The sequence below is a fragment of the Accipiter gentilis genome, chromosome 32 (genome assembly GCF_929443795.1).
Source record: "Accipiter gentilis chromosome 32, bAccGen1.1, whole genome shotgun sequence".
NCBI lineage: Eukaryota > Metazoa > Chordata > Aves > Accipitriformes > Accipitridae > Astur > Astur gentilis.
The window spans coordinates 13,130,739-13,150,409 of NC_064911.1; the positions used below are offsets into that span (position 1 = coordinate 13,130,739).

A 19,671-nucleotide genomic window follows, 5' to 3' on the forward strand; every position below is an offset into this window, starting at 1 on the left:
TCATTCTGGACATGTGTAAGGTCACCCTGGCAGTATCACTGATGCCCCCATGGACGAGCAGCAAAAGGTATTAGCCCAAGGGCAAGACAAGCCTTTGCAGTCTCTCCACAACATCCTGAACGCGACCGCCTGGCAAGAAACAAAGCTCCTGAGGTACCTACTCAGGCTGGCAGATGGTGCCTGTATCCTGCACAGGGGGAGTCTTCAATCACCACTTCTCCTCTTGGTGCAGGTCCTTTGTTCGTGCTCAGCTGGTTCGGATGTCTGACCTGATAGCTCTTGTTTCTCCTTGCCTGTTCCCAGGTAACTACAGATCTGCAGGTGGAGGTTAGCTACAGACCTGAGACGTACCAGGAGCACAACAAGAACGCAAGACGCAGAGTTTGAGATGCTATTAGCCTACTAATGGGGTAACGCTAATGGCTACTTCTGCACGTCTGCTACTATTCTTTAATTCAACTTAGGTTGTCACCAGATTTATACAAAAAATGCCAATAATACTTTGTTTGGGCCATTTCTTGAACTACTGCACTGACTAATCTGCAGTCCTGTTGCTCACCTCTAGTTGAGCTCAGCTCATGATAGCAAAGATCGAAACCTTGTTATGGGTGGGCTGAAGTGAATTTAATTCTCTAGTGCCCTTCACTGAGAATGGAGCGGGTCTTTCTGGAAAGAGAAGAGGCCACGTGTACTGAGATTTAAGCAGGGTGAAAATAAACACTTAAGTGAAAAACTTTAATCTACAGGCCAAAAGCAACCTGTGTTCTCTTGGGAAGCTCCCAGGAGGTAGTTATACCTAATGGCTACGTGCAGCCTGGATGTTTTCTGATTGGAAGATGGATGGATTTTACCTTTGATAACACAGTACCACTGAAAAGCTTTTGGAGCCCTGAGTCATGACTGCTCTGGAAGGAAAAGCTGCCAGCACTGTGAAAGACAAGTACAGAAATAAGCAATCCAATGCAAAATCATACTGTTCAAGGTTGGGCTTTTATTTAAGGCAAAATATACTCACAGCTTTAATATTCATAATATCGATATATACAGAGTTTGTTCTGCCACTATGAAGCTTAGTATTACCACTGCTTTTAAAAAGCTATAAAATCTAGTTTCTATCATAATCTACAATACAAAACTAATACAATAAACACATTCTGAAAGATCACAGTGTTTAAAACATTAGAAGAGCAGGGGTCCTGCTTTTAAACAATAAGGTGCATTTCTAAAGAATCAAATCAATCTTGATTCTAAGGGCCTGTACCATATTATGGCTGTGAATGGCTATTACACTGAGAAATCAATCTAGGGTGTGGCATGTACTCCAGAAATGAACACCGTACATTGGAATATATTGAATATTCAAGTGTAACCAACACAAACTAGACATGAAGTAATGCTATTTAAGTTCCCTGTACTTTTTATTGGTGTTGGCATCCATGTATATTGCAGACATATTGAGGGAAAATGGGTATGAAACTGCTATCAAATAGGGCCCTGCATATGCAAACACCTGTGCTTTCCTCTTACTATACGAACAAGCCTTACTAATTCCAAGGGACTCGTGCGTAAAGGAAAGTTTGTAGGGTTGGGGTCCGGAATGATGCAGTTTTGCCCGTTTCACATGTGTGGAAGGACCTAACCTTGCATGTTTGAAATCAAGTGGAGATTCACCACTGACATCAGCAGTGGCATATCAGGCCCTTAAAATGAGCGCAGAAGGTCAAATCAGTGGCAAAATCAGACCATTGTTAGAGGAAATCTTTCTTCGGTCATGGTAATGAAGATGGAAGCCGAGTTCAGTTGCCCGTCAGACAGCCTTTCTCTTCTATGTGAAGTAGAAATGTATGTTTGAATAGGATTTGTTTTCTATTCACTGTGGGATACAACTAACTTCAGGACTTCTACATAAAATTCTCTGGGGAGTATGCATGTGTAGTCATGCAGTGCTGTTGCTGAATATCACTGCATTATAAAGTATCTTTCATTCAAATATCATTATACCACTAGGCAAAATGAGTTTTTAATTAATTTTCTGCCATTCTAGTTGGCATTGCTGTACTTGACCTAAATGCCTCCACCTTCTCTTGGAGTCATGCAGTGAACAAAGTCAAGGGACTCCCTTGTAAGTATTAAAAATAAATATGGCCTTATGTATTTTCAAGCAGACTGCTATTTATAAATTGACTTTTTTCAGAGCATGATGTAAAATTTTAAATATACAGGGTACCAGACCAACAGTGACATCAGTGACAGTACAAATTAGTCAGGAGGTTTAATAACTCAAAGGCAGGTTGAAAAGTTGGTGCATGTTGGCTCCTTGGATCTATTTTTTTTAATTGCCTAACCATCGATAGGGTTCATCATTTCTATTCCATTAAATGACAGGAATGGGCAGTAGGTTCAGCTACAGGCAAGTCCCTCACAGGCAGACTCTTTTCAGCATATGATGACTTTGCTATAATGGCAATGAAGCGCTGTTCAAGGCAGCTAAAACCTGTACACTGCACACTGTACCACTGTCTCTGCAATGAAGCAAACTGTGCTATTCTCTTGGAAAATGCCTATTCACATCCCTAAATTGCTGTATTGTTTTGTGGGCCCTGAGCATTTTTGTCTTATGGCTTTGAAGTATGTTGTTCCCTCAGCAATGTGATTTTTGGTCATTTTCTTACTTCTTTTCAGTTTAGCTTCCTGCTGCTTACTACTTAGTCCAGGACATGCTTATATAAAATGAAATGTCTTCTCAGAGCAATCTAAACTGTTCTGTTAGCCAGAAATTGCTCATTGGTGTAATTCTTCACAGGAAGGTTACTCTTTACAGTAATCTACAGGGCAATTCTTATTCCTGATATACTGATCTTCCTATGGATTAGAATATGCACTCATGCCAGTGAATATTCAAGGTATGTAGGAGAAGATTACCGCACCTGAGATTTACTTGGCAGACCTCAGAGATACACTCTGCCCATGGATCTTATAGGTCCAAGTAACAAGGATATATTGTCAAAATGCATGCATACACTAAAATAGGTCACTGTCTGCATAAAACATGCAAGATGTTGGCAGATGCTATAACTGTATATGCAGATAACGATATAAGTACAAAAATTTGATTGCTTATGAAAGTTTTCATTTGCACATATTGCACCTGTATGTTTCTGAATACATCAGACACTGACGTATTGTTTTTTTCCACAGTATTTTAAAAACTAATCAGTATTCTTATCATATTCTCTACATGTCCATACAAGTATTATTAGAACATCAAAGTGGCATTACTTAATTTCAGAGTAGCAAAACCGGTGACCACTTTATTTGCATTTGTTTGTGCATATTTCCCAAAACTATTTAAATGTGTATTTTGGGATGTTTAGCCATTTCACTTGGTTTTGATTGTCTTAATAGAATCGAGATACTAGAGAAGTGAACATGCTCCCTGGAAAGTGTCTCTTTGTTTTATTTAATGATGTAAAACATCAGTGACAGTTGTTATACAGTATAATGATTTTTCCTTAGCAGGTGGGGAATGGCAGAGCCGGTGAGAAGAGGCCATCTGGGAGTGTAAAATAATGTAATGCAAATAAGTGGAACACCCCTCTTAGGCAAAATTAATCAATCTTATTTTCAAGAACAAAAGACCTGGGCTGCTGCTTCAGACTTCTTAACTTATTCATAGGTTGGGAAAGAAAGGCAGGGAAACTGAAGGAAACGATGCAAACAAAGCAGATATTGAAAGCAGTAGCACAAAATGAATATGTTATCATGCTGAGAAGTTGTGAGTAGCAGGAAAAAATTAAGATATATTTGTTAGAACTCTACTGTTGATGAAACTTATTGCATCTGGCTCTATGAATCCTGAAATCACTAAATCTGGACATTACAGATCTAGTTTCCCTCAAAATTTTTCCATGACAGTAATCTATGGATGACCTACCAAAAGTCATGAACAGTATATAGCTCCTTAAAGATTTGTAATCTACAGCTTTACTCACGAACAGCACCACACAAACACAGGTACATCACAAATAAGCACCAATACTCACACAATACATCCTCTTTGCTTTAACAGCATAATCAGAAATACTATTACATCACTTAAATTCCTATTGCCTACACTTTAGAAACTAAACACTGTCAAGAAACTAATGTGCAAACATGACGTAGTAACTTATGTTTTACACTTTGAAAGAGGCTTCTCAAGTTTCTGGTAACACAGTCTTTTGTCACAGCACCATGGCAGAATCTGTTCAGGAAAACGTTTTTTCAGTCTATTAGGGACTGAGTCAGGAGCAGGAGGAGACAGCATCCCACTGAGAATGTCTAGCAAAGGTTGCATGATCAATTTCTCGAAGCAGTAAGAAGGGAACACAAAGGACTTATTTTTTTATTACACTGAAAAGTGCTGATGGCTCTGCTCAGGTTGCTTTCCTGTCAACATCTTAAAAGCAACAAATAAAGGTTTTAACAGTATGTATATAACAGCATATATAGTACAAAGGAAAAGAAGCAGCTAGACAATTAAGAGGAGGAAAAAGATGAAAAAACCCTGCCCATTTAATGACTGGCATTTTCAGAAGAGCCCTGGGGTATATTTACACTGTGTTCAGAAGCTGTGACTACAGCCCATCTAGTAGCCACCTTAACCCAGCTAGGTCAGGTAAGAAAAGCCACGAAGCTCTAAGAATGAGCTCAAACTGCCACGTCTGACAAAACAGATGAATAATTATGTTCCAAGATTTTATAAGATGTATCCCATGAGACTGGATGTTTATGTTACTGTTACTGATCTTGAGTGTCAGTAAACAAAGTTCGTGTGCTGCCCTGGCTGAAGTCAGTGCCGAACTTGCACGACTTGCAGAGAGATGTTTGGGAGCTAGATTTTGAAAACTGGGTGGTTGCATAGGTTTTCTCATTGTTGAATGGAGTAACTCCTACTCAAGTAACTATTTTCTTTCTCACAGGATTAGTATCAAATGAAGCCAAACACATGGCTTCATATTCGGAGAATGGTTGTAAAGACAGAGATTTGTTTCGTGGGTGCTGTTGAACACGACACAGAGCAGATCGGAGTCTCCTCTGAATGTAAATCAGAAGGAATTAATTCTACAAAGAGACACAGAAGGAAAACCACTAGAAAACTAACACTGAATTCTTAATGTATACTTCCTGCCATTTATGAAGAATCACGTTAAAAGATAAATGCAAACATGACCGTTGGAAGTTAAGCATAATAAAATAGAGTGATTTTATCTACTGTTATTATGGTAAATTTTAACATAGATGTGGTATGTTTTACAATATCAGCATTCATGACTTGGTCAGGATCTAAGTTACTATACTCATTTATTGTGCTCTAGATTTACCGAGGTTTTGGCAAAGGTTTTCTTCTTCAAGCATCTCCTGAGAAATAACTAACTGGAAACAATTAAATGTTGTGGCCCACTGATAATTAAAAAGTAGGCACTGGGGACAAAATCAAAAGGTCATGATTACTATTCTGGTATGTGTAGATTCCGTTAAGGCTTAAGTTTGGAGTTGTTTGGGTTTTTTGACATAGTTATCCAAACACTAAGCATTCTTGTTTTATGTTTGCATCTCTAAATAAAAGGATTGGCAATAAATGTACGGTTGCAACAGCCTGAGTCTAGATCATGGCAGAACCTATAAGAGAACCTATTCTCTTACAATATGACAGAATACAGTTACAGTAGCTATCTAAATGCTATGGCACAAATGTTGTTACTTACATGTTTTAGCTGAGTGACATTACCCTACAATGAATATTGAGACTGAAAACCTATTGACCACAGGGAAAAAGTGGATAGGCCAAGTTTTACCTTCCTTAAACATTTGTTTAAAAAGGTTCCAGTTATGAAATATATTAAACACCCACATTACAGGAAGCAACTAGAGAAGAATCCTGATAGAATTAGGATCTTCACTACTGACAGTTGACTTTGCTCTGATCTAACAGGAGCATTTCAACCTGGCTGGGCAGAGCATGCGCACATCTCCATTGACTTTTTGATTTAGCCTCACATGTATACCTGCCTGTGAAATACATACTCCTATGTGTACACATCTCACTGCTCAGAGTAATGATGTAAGTGACATTAATGGCTTTCTTAAAAGACCTTTTATCCCACAAATAATAAACACATAACAACTGTATATTGAATTTTAACATTTCTGTTCACCAAAAAAATCCCTAAATTCTTGACAAGCTGATACAGAACTTCATTGCTTTATTCACCAATGGCTTCTATGATTAAATAATTAATTAGAGCTGCACAGTGCAAGACAAAATAGCAGAAATCCTAATCTGCAGCTCATAATGATGCAAGCCATCTCATTAAAATAACAGTGGCAAGAGTAGGAATGGGATTACTATATTAAAATGTAGAAGGGTTGCAAGACCTGGCTCCAACTTACAGCCTGATCAAGGCCCACTGAAATTAAATGGGAACTTTAATCCATTAGGCATTAAAAATAAAGAAATTGTAATCTCCTCCAGCTGAGAATGCAGGAAGAGAGACTGCATTGTTTGGCAGTGCATGTAGGTCAGCTTTTTCACCCTAACAGCAATTTTTGACATACTGGTCTTCCCAATCTGTCTTCAAAGGCAATTGCATTACATTATTCCCATATAAATAAAAATAAATAAATAGTAAATATCTTTTAAATACAGATATTGATTTCATAGTTTTTTAGTACAAATCTACATTAGCATTTTCTTTAGCTTTCAAATACCATGTCTCATATATAATACATATAAAACAGCATATAATTGGAACCTTAAGTGCTAGTGCAACTAGTGTTGAGCAACCCATTTATTTCTATAGCTACAAATCATTTGGGCATATACATTATTTTGTTAACCAGGAAAAGAAGCAGTTTTGAATTTTGTTACCAGGTTTTTCTTAAAATCAATATGCCATTCAAGGTTTGCATTCAGTTTGCAGGGTTTGTAGTGAAAAATTCATTAAGGAAAACAGATTTTCTGTTGTCTGAAATATGTATGCTATTGTTCAGAAATGCTGCTATAGGTAATTAATTTTTAAAGGAAGCTTTTGTATCACTGAACAATGCTTATCTAGTAATGCTGTACCATGAAGAAAGCATCTGCCTGCTGTATCTTTGCTATAGAACTTTTTGATCCATTTCTTCTCCATGGCTCCACTCATCTTCCCTGTAACAGGGAAAGTATTGACAAGAAGTGACACGGTTGCAGTAAATCAGTAAGGAGACCAGCTCCTTGCTCCAGACTGAGCTCTGAAAGGAAAGGTCAAATTCACTTCTCATTTACACACACAAAACCCCACTAGCTGAAATGAACCTGTGAATATATAGCTTTCTATGTAACTATCAGCATATGCATATGAAGATGAAGGAGCTCCAAGATACAGGTATTTCTAATAGATGTTAGTAGAACTAGTAGATGTAGTTTAGGTAGCAAATCCCAGATTTTGCCTACGTGCAGTGTTGCGACATGTCTACAACACCCTCCCCGACATGTGTATCACTGCACGAAGACTTCTTTTTGCAGGTCTCTTTTTAAAACCTACTGGATGCATCACTGTTTCTTCTATGCATGTTGCTATAATTCTAGCTTGCCTTTTTTTTTCTCCTGTGTAACCACCAGATTAAAAGTTTGGTAATGCCCCTTTCTCTCTCAGTTGAATAATTAGATTTTGCTTCTTATTACAGCTAAATATCTACCCCATCAGATTCAATCACTGCCCCCACTTTTTTTTTTCACTGACCCAATTTTTATGACCACGCACTTCCCTCCCAAACCCCCAGTGTATTTTCTTTTTCACATGACTCCCATCTAAATTAAGGCTAGCATTAGTGGTACCACTGGCTTGTTTTGTAAATAGCCTCTCTTGACAAATAAATGAAACCGCAGTGCCCTCTCCCACCACCACTAGGATGTGGCCCTGGAGAATGATACTTTCTAGACAAAGACACTGAAGAGAGGAAACTCAGCTTGGTTGGGTTGCAGCAAGTCAGTCAGGAAACACACAGTTCCCGAGAAGCCTTCATACAGACTATACACACTTTCTAATGCTCGGGAACCAGCCTTAAATTCTTCTGTAAATAAGAACTCTGCAAACCTAAGAAACGGGAAAAAAAAAAAGAGTTTGTCATTATTTGATGTCCATGTATGTCTACTTGTTGTTTGAAAGCATCATTTTAATAACATTCAATGATCATTAAAAAAAGTAGAAAGTTCATTATTTAACCTTATGTGGAAATTTTACACTCTCCAATTTCCATGACAAACTGAGGTTGATGAGATCTAGAAAAGCCGAACCTTTGTGAACTGTACATGTGTTACGCTTCTTTGAGCGCTATAAACTTTTTCTGATTTCTACTAGACATATTATTAAACAAATACTTTATAATAACTTTTATCTTGGTTGTTATTTCAGCACGATGCAAGCAATGTTTCACCTTGATGCAACAAATTCTGTAATGCTGAAATTACACAAATAAAATGTTCTCACTTCAAACATCTGAAAATAAGTCACCCTAATTACTACACCACATCCCCTCATTATTCTATGCTGTACGGAAAACAGTTACAAACATTGAATACTATGTTTTTAAACATGTATGGTAAATTATGGAAATATAATTAAGTATATACTATAATATAATAATAATAATAATAATGTAATAAATAAGCTGCACTGTGAGAGAATTTTCAGTGGACCATACCTGCTCGCATGAGGACAAAATGGAATTGACCCCACTAGCTAAGCTGAACAGCACAATGTCAAACTGGCTAAAGCTGGGAACGATAAATTAAAAAACTGTAACAGCAAAGCAGGTCCTATACTTATTTTCCACTTCTAGTAGTAAGGGAGAGTGTTAAATGCTCTGAAAATCCATTCCTCCCATCCACCCCAATTCTCTCCGAAGGAACAGAGGCTCTCGGGCAGGGAGGGAGGGAGCCCGGGAGAACCCGATGCTTCTCCTGCTGCAAGCAGCCTGGAAGCAGGACGGGAGGGCTCCCTGCAGAGCGCTCCTGCCCCACAACTCAGAGCTAGAATTGCACCTGAGGCTTAAACACTCAGACTACATCCAAGGATGGTGATCCCAGACTCTGAGCAGCCTTATAAATGTTCTTGAAACTTTCCGGTATTACCCTGAACCCAGAAAGGTAGGAATGCTAACCTTTGTGCCCTGTATATGTATTTTGAGTTTCCAGTGAGCCTATACAGCAGCAGGAACACATAAGCACTACCAGCCACTCCATGGCATATTCCAGGTCCCTTCTTCAACAGGCCTTTCTGCCAAGTTAGCTCTCCACACCGGATACAAGTGTCCAGATATTGAGGCTTCTTGGAAACCAGGTAAGCTTTGGCAAACAGATATGCAATGCCTAGGAAAATAGCAGTGAGATTGTCTTTTGTAATAAGTATGCCAAAGGTTTTGTAGAAGACATAAGAAAATAAAGATTGATACACTAATGAACTGCAGTCTCATGCTCTACACATGTCAATGTTACATATCCATACACTACATATGGAGGGGAAGAGTATCTGGTAAGCTAAAAAGCATATGGTAAGATGTACTTATCCACTCCCTGTGATAAAACCACTTTCAGTCTTTTCACTGCATTACTGAATGCCAGGGGTTACTCAAACATCTCTAAAATTCCCAGTCCTTCAGCAATTTAATACAGTAGTCACATTTTTGCCTTTAAACCAGTAAATGCTTGGCACTGTCTTCTACTGGTTTGAAATCCCCGTTCACCTCACCTATTTACACTGACAGAAACACAAAGACAGGCTAGATAATTTCCTATGCTGGCAACAGATACATTTTTTTACTGAATGAGAAAGAGAAGCTTGCCCTCTTTTCAGTGTGGCCCATGCTGCTTTATTCTAGTTATGAACAGTTATGCATACTAACTTCTGTCAAAAAAAAAAAAAAAAAAAAAGCAGCTATTTGGCTTATTTTTGGAAGTGATTCAAATAAATTGATCATAATCTTCAACAGAGCACTGTACAGCTCAGTTCATGGTAACCTTGAAAGAATGCATATGACACATAACCAAGCCAAGGGCCTAAGGAAATGTTTAGAATAGTTTGCTTGTGGACTGAATATAATACACACTCAAGCAGGTGAGAAGTGTTCTTGTAAGCTACATGTGCGTTATTACCCAGAACAATGATGGGATACAGGATTTTCTGGGGAAGAACAATAGCAATTAATGAATTTACATGTCTCTAAATGTCTTCTAAAGTAACTTCTTTATGCCCTTTGGGATTTTGACACTTTGGTCCAGTCTCACTGCATGTGTCTCCACTAACAGTTAAACCCAAGTCAAAGGCCACTCTCAAGATACTTTAACAAAGAGGGCATCTTCCCTGCAGGTTTCATCACTAGGCCAGCCATGCTGTAGAAGTAATTTTTTCCTCTCAAAAATAAAAAAGTCTGGTAAGCAAAAGCTGTTTTCACTTCATTAGAGTGTGAGAGCAAGAAGCTTGTTCCTTAATCATACCAACAAAAAAGTAATGCATCAGCAGAAAGCACATTTAAGGGATGCTAATTATAGTATACTCTCTGTAATTTAAATAGAACACCTTTAAAAGCAATGCATCAATGCTCATGGACGTTTTTTAATAAAAGTAAGTTTTTCTGTAACCTTCTAGGTTCATGTTACCAAGCCAATATGACCAGTTAGCAATAAAATTCTGCCTGGGGGTAAAAAAGCAATTTCAATACACAGCAGTACTTGCCGAAATTGCAAAGGTATAGGATTAGATTCTGAACTGACAGACATCAGCCTTATCTTATGAACCCAAACTAAAGATTGATTCTCTTTCTCTCTGAAAAGCAGTTTTATATGGCTGACTTTCAGAAAAAATGCCTCTTGCTAGTACAAAATCCCCTTCACATGAAAATAATTTGGTCAAATTTATGCATTATCCATGTAATAAGTGCAGCTTAAACTTTGATTCTGGTGAGGGAAGGGAAAAGCTATTCTGAAGGCCTTCCCAAAACTCACAGATGTGTCTGTATCTGTGTTCTTCTGCATACTATTTATCTGTCCAGCATATGCTGTCTTTTAACTCAGCCGTACCATTCTTCAAGGTCTTGTCATAAAAGGGAGCAAGAGCGGAAAACATACAGTTCAGGATCACCAGAATTCTTTCAGCTGTGATCACCTATACTTTTAAGGCAGGAAATACACCTATCCTTCCAGCTGCTTCAGCAATAAATAAAACACTCCTAACTGGAAGAAAAAGCCTAAATAGTTTGCCTGCCTCTCATAAAATGTCAAAAATCAAAGTTATCCTGAGATATCTTCTACATGGAATCACCTAATGTGGAAAAGCAATGTAATCTGCATCTGGCTATTCATAGCATCAATGGGAAAAGAACCTGGAGCTCCATGACACCAGTGTACAAGCTCATTCTCCCGCTCGATTGTCTCTCCCAGCTCAGGAGGCCAGTTGCTGTTCTGCTCTTGGTCCATAAGAAAATCAACGCTCTGCCACACAAGCTCCTGATCTGCTGGCTGCAGGTACTCATAATAGGAAAGCAACATCTGAAGGATTGATGAAAGCCCATGTGCTGCACCTGTAAAGAACAGCAACAGTCAAAAGGTAGGTTTAGGTCCTACCTCCATTTCATGACAACTTTCTCTTGGGACTGATTTCCTTGTCAAGTCCTCTTTCATCTTCTTTATGCATATTACAATAGTGCTTGAAATAAAGCTTTTTAGGTGCATGACACTATGGTTTGTTACTACTTCTGTCTTTTCCAGTTCCCCAAGCTAAGCAAAAATACATAAGAATTTTGTCTGCTCTCACTCATGTGACTGAAACTCAGTGTGTGAAGTTACACTGAACCTGAACTGAATACTGTTTCAAGATGTTATTCTTTTTGACACACTACTGAATCTGGACCATTATTCTGAAGTCTTTGTTGAACGCAAATTGAAACTGGACTATAAATAGTATTCCCAGTTCCTGACTGACACCATCAGTCAGCTAAAACCTTAAGTTCAGTGCAAGAATTGTCTGTATCGGCCAGGGTCTGTGGAAGAGCACCAGCAACTTCTCCCTCTGCTCCCCTGCCAGAGAACTCACTAACATTTGCAAAACAATCTCACGCTTTCTGCAGTGTGATATCGTGCCTTGAGGACCCCAGTAGGGACCTGCTCAATGACCTGTCCAGATGAGCTCCCACTAAGCTGCTCGTGATGGGTAGGAGCTGACCAAATGCTTGAGTTGCACTGGTACGGCCAAAAACGCTCTGCAACTCCCTGCGTGGCAACAGCAGCTTACAAATAACATTCCCTGACAGTTCTCTCTGGTAACCTTCGCCACGCAGGCATGGGCATCGCACCTCTCGCTGCCTCCATCTGGCAAGGACAGATTTACCAGGGCAAAAAGGAGAAGAGGGAACGAAGCTGCTGCCTGCTGCTCCCCTGGTGTAGCACAGGCACCTCTGGCGTTCCCCAGCGCCAGGCAGCATCAGTCCTTCCCTCCAGCTCCTCAGACCCACTTTGTAGTTTTAGGGGGCTGGATGGTCCCAACTCCATCAGGAGAAATCCCACACTGTAGGTTTTATGTATTTTATTTCTGAAGCATCCACTGGCTCAGCATCTACACACAGCATCACTTTCAAAGTAGTTGTTGTGTTTTACTCACCAAGATACTCTGTTCCATAGTAGGAATACATGAGTGGGAACGGTTTCCTCTTCTTCACTGCATACTGCTTTCCTGATTCTAGTATGGCCAGGCAAATTGATTTTATTTGTGCTGGGGTCAGCACCTAAACAGAAACATCAAACCAAACATCAAGTCTATCACAATAATTTCATTTTTTAGACATTTTTCAGGACTCTGCTTTTTTGCTAGTGCACAAGACAAAGTACTGTCTTTAATCTGCATGCTGTAATGTACATCATTATGAAGAGTGCCTTACATAAACCAGTAAATTTACATAATGTTTCTCAAAAGCAGAGTTTCATCCCCTCTCAGGAAAGTGAGTGTTAAATCTTTAGCTGCACAGATGAGATGAAAAGATGCCCACTAAGAGCTCCTGCCTTTTCTTCCCAGAGATCCATCAGTCTGATGGAAGCTGACAAAACGTACCAGGCAAGCTGCAGAACAACAGCCTCCAGACTGGAGAAAGAGACATTAGGAGAAGACAGAGGAAAACAGACCTAGAGAAGAAGTAAATGTTACAGGCTTTACTGGGAGATACCAAGCTAGACAGATTTTTCTGCAGACAAAATAAAAAAGAAGCAGCAAGGAAGAGGGTACTAAATTTTACTGAAAACCAATACTACATATGTGGGTGCAGAAACATCTAAGTAAAAGAATCAGGCCTTCTTACTTCAAGCAAATGCTAAGAAAAATGAAGTGCAAGACAGGTTTCCAAGAAGACACGCTAGCTATGTTTAGGGGACTTTATCATCACGAACAGGTCAACACTGCCTTTAATGCAGTCCTGAGAAATTACTAATGCCTTACTCTTAGTGGTGTCAAAAGTAAATAAGATTGACAAATCATGTATTTCACCAGACATTAACTTTTTCCAAGTGACTGAGCTAAAGCATTCAGTGAGGAATTGGTTTTAACTACAGCTCTAATTATATGCAATTCACTGCAATTGTCAGCAATTTCATCTGTGTTAGCCACTTCTGCACATTGCTGACCAATACCTAGGTTATCTAAATAATTTAGTTGAAGTAGTGTTTTAGGGGAAAGCCTGTATGGCAGCTGTACTTTGCAAAAATATATTTCAACTTATGAAAAGAGAACTGAGAAAGAAAAAAGGCAAAATGAGGCAGAAAAAAGAAGAGAGCTGCAGAAATAGCCTTGACGAGATAAATAGTAATCCTAAAACTAACTGGAATATCAAGGTAATGTCTTTAAACTGTTTCTGAACACATTTGGTTTTGCTATTTTGTATTATCATAGGATTTACAATTACTTCTTCAAGTTAAAAAAATACTGTTATCATTAAGCATGTAGGCAACGTCTGTTATAAACTAAATTCTTTCATTGGCATGTAAAAGATGCTATGGATAATTAATGTAACTTAAAACATAAATGAAAACTAACGGCTGAAAAATCTTGTTTGTCTACTTTACCTTGCTCCCTGATAACAAGGCATTTTATTACAGCTGCTCCAAATGACTATGATATTCGTACAACCTGGAGAATAACCTACTTCTGATCTTGATTAGTGTTCTTTAATGTTGCTGCAGTAGAAGTAAATAAGCCATTAACATCTGGAGACTTCATTCATTTCCATTCATTTTTAAATTAATTGGTTTAGCTTCACTGAATTTAAAGAAATGGTTTAAATCCTAAGCAAACGAGGAGATCAGAGACACGGTGAGACATACTGCATTCTCTCCAGAGCTCTCATTTTACCATCTTGCAGTTTGAGACCTAGTCCTCTGAAGTCTGTATTTTGTAAAAGGATTAGTAAGGTTAAAAAGAAATGTGAAGGATAAGATCTCCTAGTTGTAATTCTGGAAGGCACACTGGCTAGAAAAATCATAATCTGTTCATTTTCTGTACGTAATGGTTCCTTTACCTAATAAATCAACTGTCTTTCAATACAAACTGTGTTTTGCTAAGCTTATTTTTATGTTCAGTGCATTTAATTTTTAAATTTAATTTATGAGTATTTTAAAATGCTGATTGTATATTTTAAATGGATTTAAACTTCGACCCAAATCCAGCCTTGCACAACACTGCATAAAGAAGTATCAGCCAGCAAGAAATGCATTGTTCATGATTTTTTAGCATAAACTAAGTGTAAAAAGTAAAAAGCACTACGATTACTTAAGTGTATACATAGTATACCTTTTTGGCTGGCATAATGAAATGCTAATGAATATCACCTCTTTTTCAGAATGCGAAAAAAGCCCACATGCAAAGCCAGATGAAAAATGACTATTTAAAATCATTATTAGAATGGATGATAGAAATCAATGGATCCTGACCCACTTCCACATTACCAAAGAAAACAGAAAAGAAAATAACCTGTATACCTTGAAAGCAACCTTCTCTCTGGCGACTTGGACTGACCTGTACACTTAAGGCAGATAGGAAATGTGTCCTAACTACTACGTAAACAAGAAAATTTTTGAGCTGACTCCAAATATCTCTTACCAAGTGCCTCAATCCAGAGTCATTGTAGGGCTGCTGCCTCTCTTTTTCCAAAACACTTAAATATGAAGGATTTGTATTTGCTCCTTATTCTAGGAGATGGTTGGCTGGAACAGGAGCCCTCACTTACCATTGTTATTAGTGGCATTCCAAAGGTTGAATGATCAGAGATCACATTTAAGATCTCCATCAGCTTGCTACATTTTATTTCAACCAAATCTGTGTTAAAACCTCCTCAGATTTCTTTCACTTTGACAAGAAATACAATCTGTGGCTAGTCTCTGTATGCTCCCTCACAGTGTCTTTAATAAAAGAGATGAAAACTTATGACCAAAAGAACAATCATAGAATACATTAATCATCATCACAGACGGTGTAGCCATGGTTCTACAAAGTTCATTTTCATTTCAGTGTAGTTGCAATGCCTCCTTGCTCCTGGGAATTACTGAAGCAATATGTTTAATTAGGGACGGCAAAGAAATAGACTGATCATCCCAAAGGCTTTGAAAGGATAAATTGCATATTGATATGACATCCTCTGGTGAAAGCTGTCAGACGCTTTGATGAAGAATAAAGCCAATATGAGAATATGCTACCCAGAAAAAAATTTCATGCTTGAGATAGCTACATTTTTTGAGAAACTTCTTGAATGTCATTTAATATGAGCTGGCTACACAGTAGGTGAAATATTCTTTATCATGTCAGTACTTAGCCAAAAGTCTACTGACACTAAGAGATACATTGCTGGTGGTTTAATATTTCAGCTAACTCTTTTTGTGTTTTTAAAGACACCACAAGCTATCCTATCGCATTAGAAGCGTTCACTTTGGTCTCCTCACTAGGCCAAAGTTTGGAATACAGGCATTCCACATTTTCCCTGCAATTTCTGTATCAATTGGTCAGTGGAGTTCTTTATCTTCTGTTTTAAATCACTGTCCAGTAATGCCGTGTGCTGTTAAATAACTGTTCCACTCACCCTGGTGACCGCTGCGTTCCCATATACCTTTTACTTTAAGCACAATGCTTAAGCAGTACTATTAGTATTTGTACTGCTGCCTGTGCCTAGAAGCCCTACTTATAGTAAAAAAAGCCATTGTGATTATTTCTAAAGTCTCTCCATTTTTCTCTTGTGCCACTGCAGACAATACGCCTTCTCCCATTAAGGCACTCCACAAATCTGTGAATTATTTAAGGCAGGTACTTTATTCAGTAAATCCCTGTTAGAAGTCAGCAAGGAAGTGCTATGTCTACAGCAATCACAGAACACCATCATTTTTTGTTGTTAGCAGTCTTTCTCAACCTGAGATTGTTTAGTGGGAAGTATATAATTTCACAACTCCTTATAATCTACTAAGAGAGATTTCATAATATATTGGTTATGACAATGCTAGGCCCTAGATATGTGTTTCAAAAACTGTAGACAGAAATCTTGACCTTGAGGATTAGGCATAAAGAAGCAGGACTAGCTCTTCTTTGCTTCTGATTACAATAACACTTTCAACACTTCCTCATTCCTCTGAATGTTTGCTACAAGCCCCTTGGCTCATGATTTGCCTTTTGAAAACCACTGCTACATAAAACTGCATACTGTATTGAGTATACTTGACGACTGTAAGCTTTTAATTCTTTTGAAAGATCTGTATTTATTTTCTTAGAGCTCTTTCCTGCATGCCAGTAACAGAAGGCATTATTGAATGCCAAGTATCATTATCTTTTTATAGATGCATCAGTACTTTTAGGAGGTAACAGGTACACTTACATCATTGTGGAAAAAGCCTTCTTCTATGCATGTAGAAAAACTTTAATATGCATCTAACACATCAAACCTCTCTCTGTCACACTTCTAAAAACCATTTACATGAATTTGATCATATGCTTTTTCTGATGCTGTAGAAAGTGTCAAAATAAGCTGAAAAAAATGGATCAGTCTACAAATAACCTAACAGGAGCTTTGCCATTAGGCTCCTATGCTGGAAGCCCAGCAGAGGGAGCTTGTGAATTAGCTATAATACTCAAAAACGCTGTACAAAAAGATATACATGTCTGCGTTCAGCAGGACAGCTGACTGAAGCAGAAAGATGCTGGAGCCAACTTGGTAATTTAATGATACCTTACTGCACTGTGTGATGTTTACATTCACTCCTTAAGCTTAATCTTTTTCTACCAAAGACAAGGGCTGGAATTGTTCAGGGACCTTTCTGTGTAATGTCATGGCCAGTTTTTTTTTCTTTCAGATGATGCTAACACCTGAAGCCACGGAAGAGTAGCAGGTACGAAGAGAGAGGGGTCTGCCTTCCCCTAGTGTTATTCCACTTTGACTGATGTACCTCTCCTGCAGCAGAGTGGAAAACCCAGCCCTAAGTGCACATCTGTCTGCTTTCCTTACAAGAAAAGTTTTTTTATATCTCCTGAAAACTTTGTTCAAGGAATCAGATTAGTTCCTGAAGTACTACTGATACTGTTGCTAATGCAGTATGTTTCATGCTGTAACAGCACCATAAATAGTACTTTCTGGAGAGTATACTTTCCCAAGTTTCTCATATTAATACAACTACATGACAGTATGTGTAGACTCAGCACAGCTACTAATATGATTCTGACATTTCATTGGAAAATGGTACTTGACTGCAATCTTGAGTAAAACAGACTTCCCTGTAGATCCCACTGGTATTCCTTGTTTTTAACATGCAAATTTGGGGGGTTTTGAGGCCTGCTCTTTGCCTCAGCAGTGTGGAAACAGCAATGTCAGTCCTATCCTGTTTTCATGGGTCACTAATCATGAGTCCAGTCAGAAACAGAGGGCGTTTATTCCTGATGAATCAGATTACTGGTAAAGAAGACAATAGAGCACTTTTGTTATTGCTAACAGAGTACAAAATTTCCACAGGTCTCACTTGCCAGGACTGTGTAGCACTAAACCCATGACATTCTGCTGTTAAACCTGTCCTTTTTTTTAAACCTGTCCCCTTGTTCACGGGGAAAATTTCAGACACAGCTCTAAATGAAGTGTTGCAGGAAAGGATGGAGCACAACTGTTACTGTAGTAGGATGCTGGTTGAGAGCAGCTGGTGTTACTGCACAATTGGTCAAATGTCTCAACTTAAACTGGAGAGTTCAAGGAAAAACCAGCAATCAACCTTTCTTCAAACTCCCCCCATCCTGGGTCAATGAAGAGAGAGGTAAAACATGAGTTTCTCTTGGTACACTCTGTTCCTCTTTCCTATCTATATCCCCCCCAATTAATGATAGGCCCCAGCATCTCTTATACAGCTGCACCAGGGTCTGGCTGGACACAGCTATCTAGTTCTAATATAGCAGCTCTCCTACATCTTCAGAGGGAAACAAGAGGCCCCCATCACCCTCTTCACTTCAAGAAAGTCGGGAAGCACAAATCCCCACTCTCTGCTGCTGGAGAACTGAAGCAGGAAGGATGTCAAGGAACAGATCTAAGAGGAGAGCAATTCAGATAACCAGGAGGTATCAGACTTAGGAGGTATCAGTCTGCCTCTTGAGACCCTAGACACAGTTCAGCTGAATGTGGCTGGTCAACAGCAAAGACAGCAGGGAATTGCTCAGGACAAGTCCCATCATGGAAGAAGCGAGGTATCCTGGGAGCGACGGCTTTCAAATGGCAGCTACCTGTACCCCAGCTCCATGTTCTCTTGGGTTAGAGTTACCACAGGGCACAGAGAAATTTAATTTCAAGCATCTCCCCCTAGAACTGCACCCAAATTCAAGAGCATGAATTGAAAAGCATGTTTAAAACCAGTAAAAATAGAAGATTTGCAAATTAACTGATAAACAAATCCAGTGCTGCTTGGAGAGGCTTTTCTACATTACAGAATTCTACCCCAAGTTTTTTTCAACAAACAAGTACAATTCTTCTTTTTTCCTTTATTATTATTATTATTCACCAGCCTTGTAACGCATGGGTGGGCCATTCTGGGGGCACACACCCTGGGAACTGGCCAAAATGGATGTATCAGTGATCACCGTTCTGCAATCCAAATCCTTGTTTGGAGCTCCTGTGTGTCAACCACTACTCCACCAGACATTGGGGCAGTTTATGACAGCTGCAAATGAGTCAGAGATCAGTGCTGCACGGATACTGCTTTCCTTCCATCTGTGCTCCCCACACAGGTAGGAGGAAGATTATTCATGTAAAAACTTCTTCATCAGTGGGAAATCCTTTGACTCTGTTTAGTCTCAGTCAGAAAGTGCATCAGTACATGAGTCCTGTAGTTAGCTTATGCCAAAACTGCAGCACGGAGCTATCATTTCCTGATGGGAGATCTATCCTTCTGCACTCTAGATACGTGTCCCTGACAATTCTGCGTTATGATGATAAACACCTTCCAAGCTGGACACCTTGCACCCTGGTTTGAGTAACAGGCAGCCCAGTGTGTTGTGGCTGTGCTGCCTCAGGATCCCATCCCATTTTTTACACTATTAAGCAAGGAACATCTGCTCTACCTGTGTATTTTGGATCAGCTTACTTCCCCTTAACAGCGGTCTG

The 19,671-nt window shown here is 38.9% G+C and overlaps 1 protein-coding gene across 1 annotated transcript in view; it reads right to left on the reverse strand.

The window, feature by feature from the left end:
- Positions 1–981: 981 nt before the first annotated feature.
- The window catches only part of LANCL3 (LanC like family member 3), a 38,656-nt gene continuing 19,966 nt past the window's right edge, over positions 982–19,671 (reverse strand). The window contains exons 2-5 of the mRNA XM_049835192.1: positions 12,675–12,798; positions 11,401–11,598; positions 9,184–9,391; positions 982–8,117 (exon numbers count right to left, since the gene is read on the reverse strand). Coding sequence (XP_049691149.1) covers positions 7,958–8,117; positions 9,184–9,391; positions 11,401–11,598; positions 12,675–12,798 — 690 coding nt within the window. The 3' untranslated portion in view covers positions 982–7,957. The remainder of the gene's footprint in view (positions 8,118–9,183; positions 9,392–11,400; positions 11,599–12,674; positions 12,799–19,671) is intronic.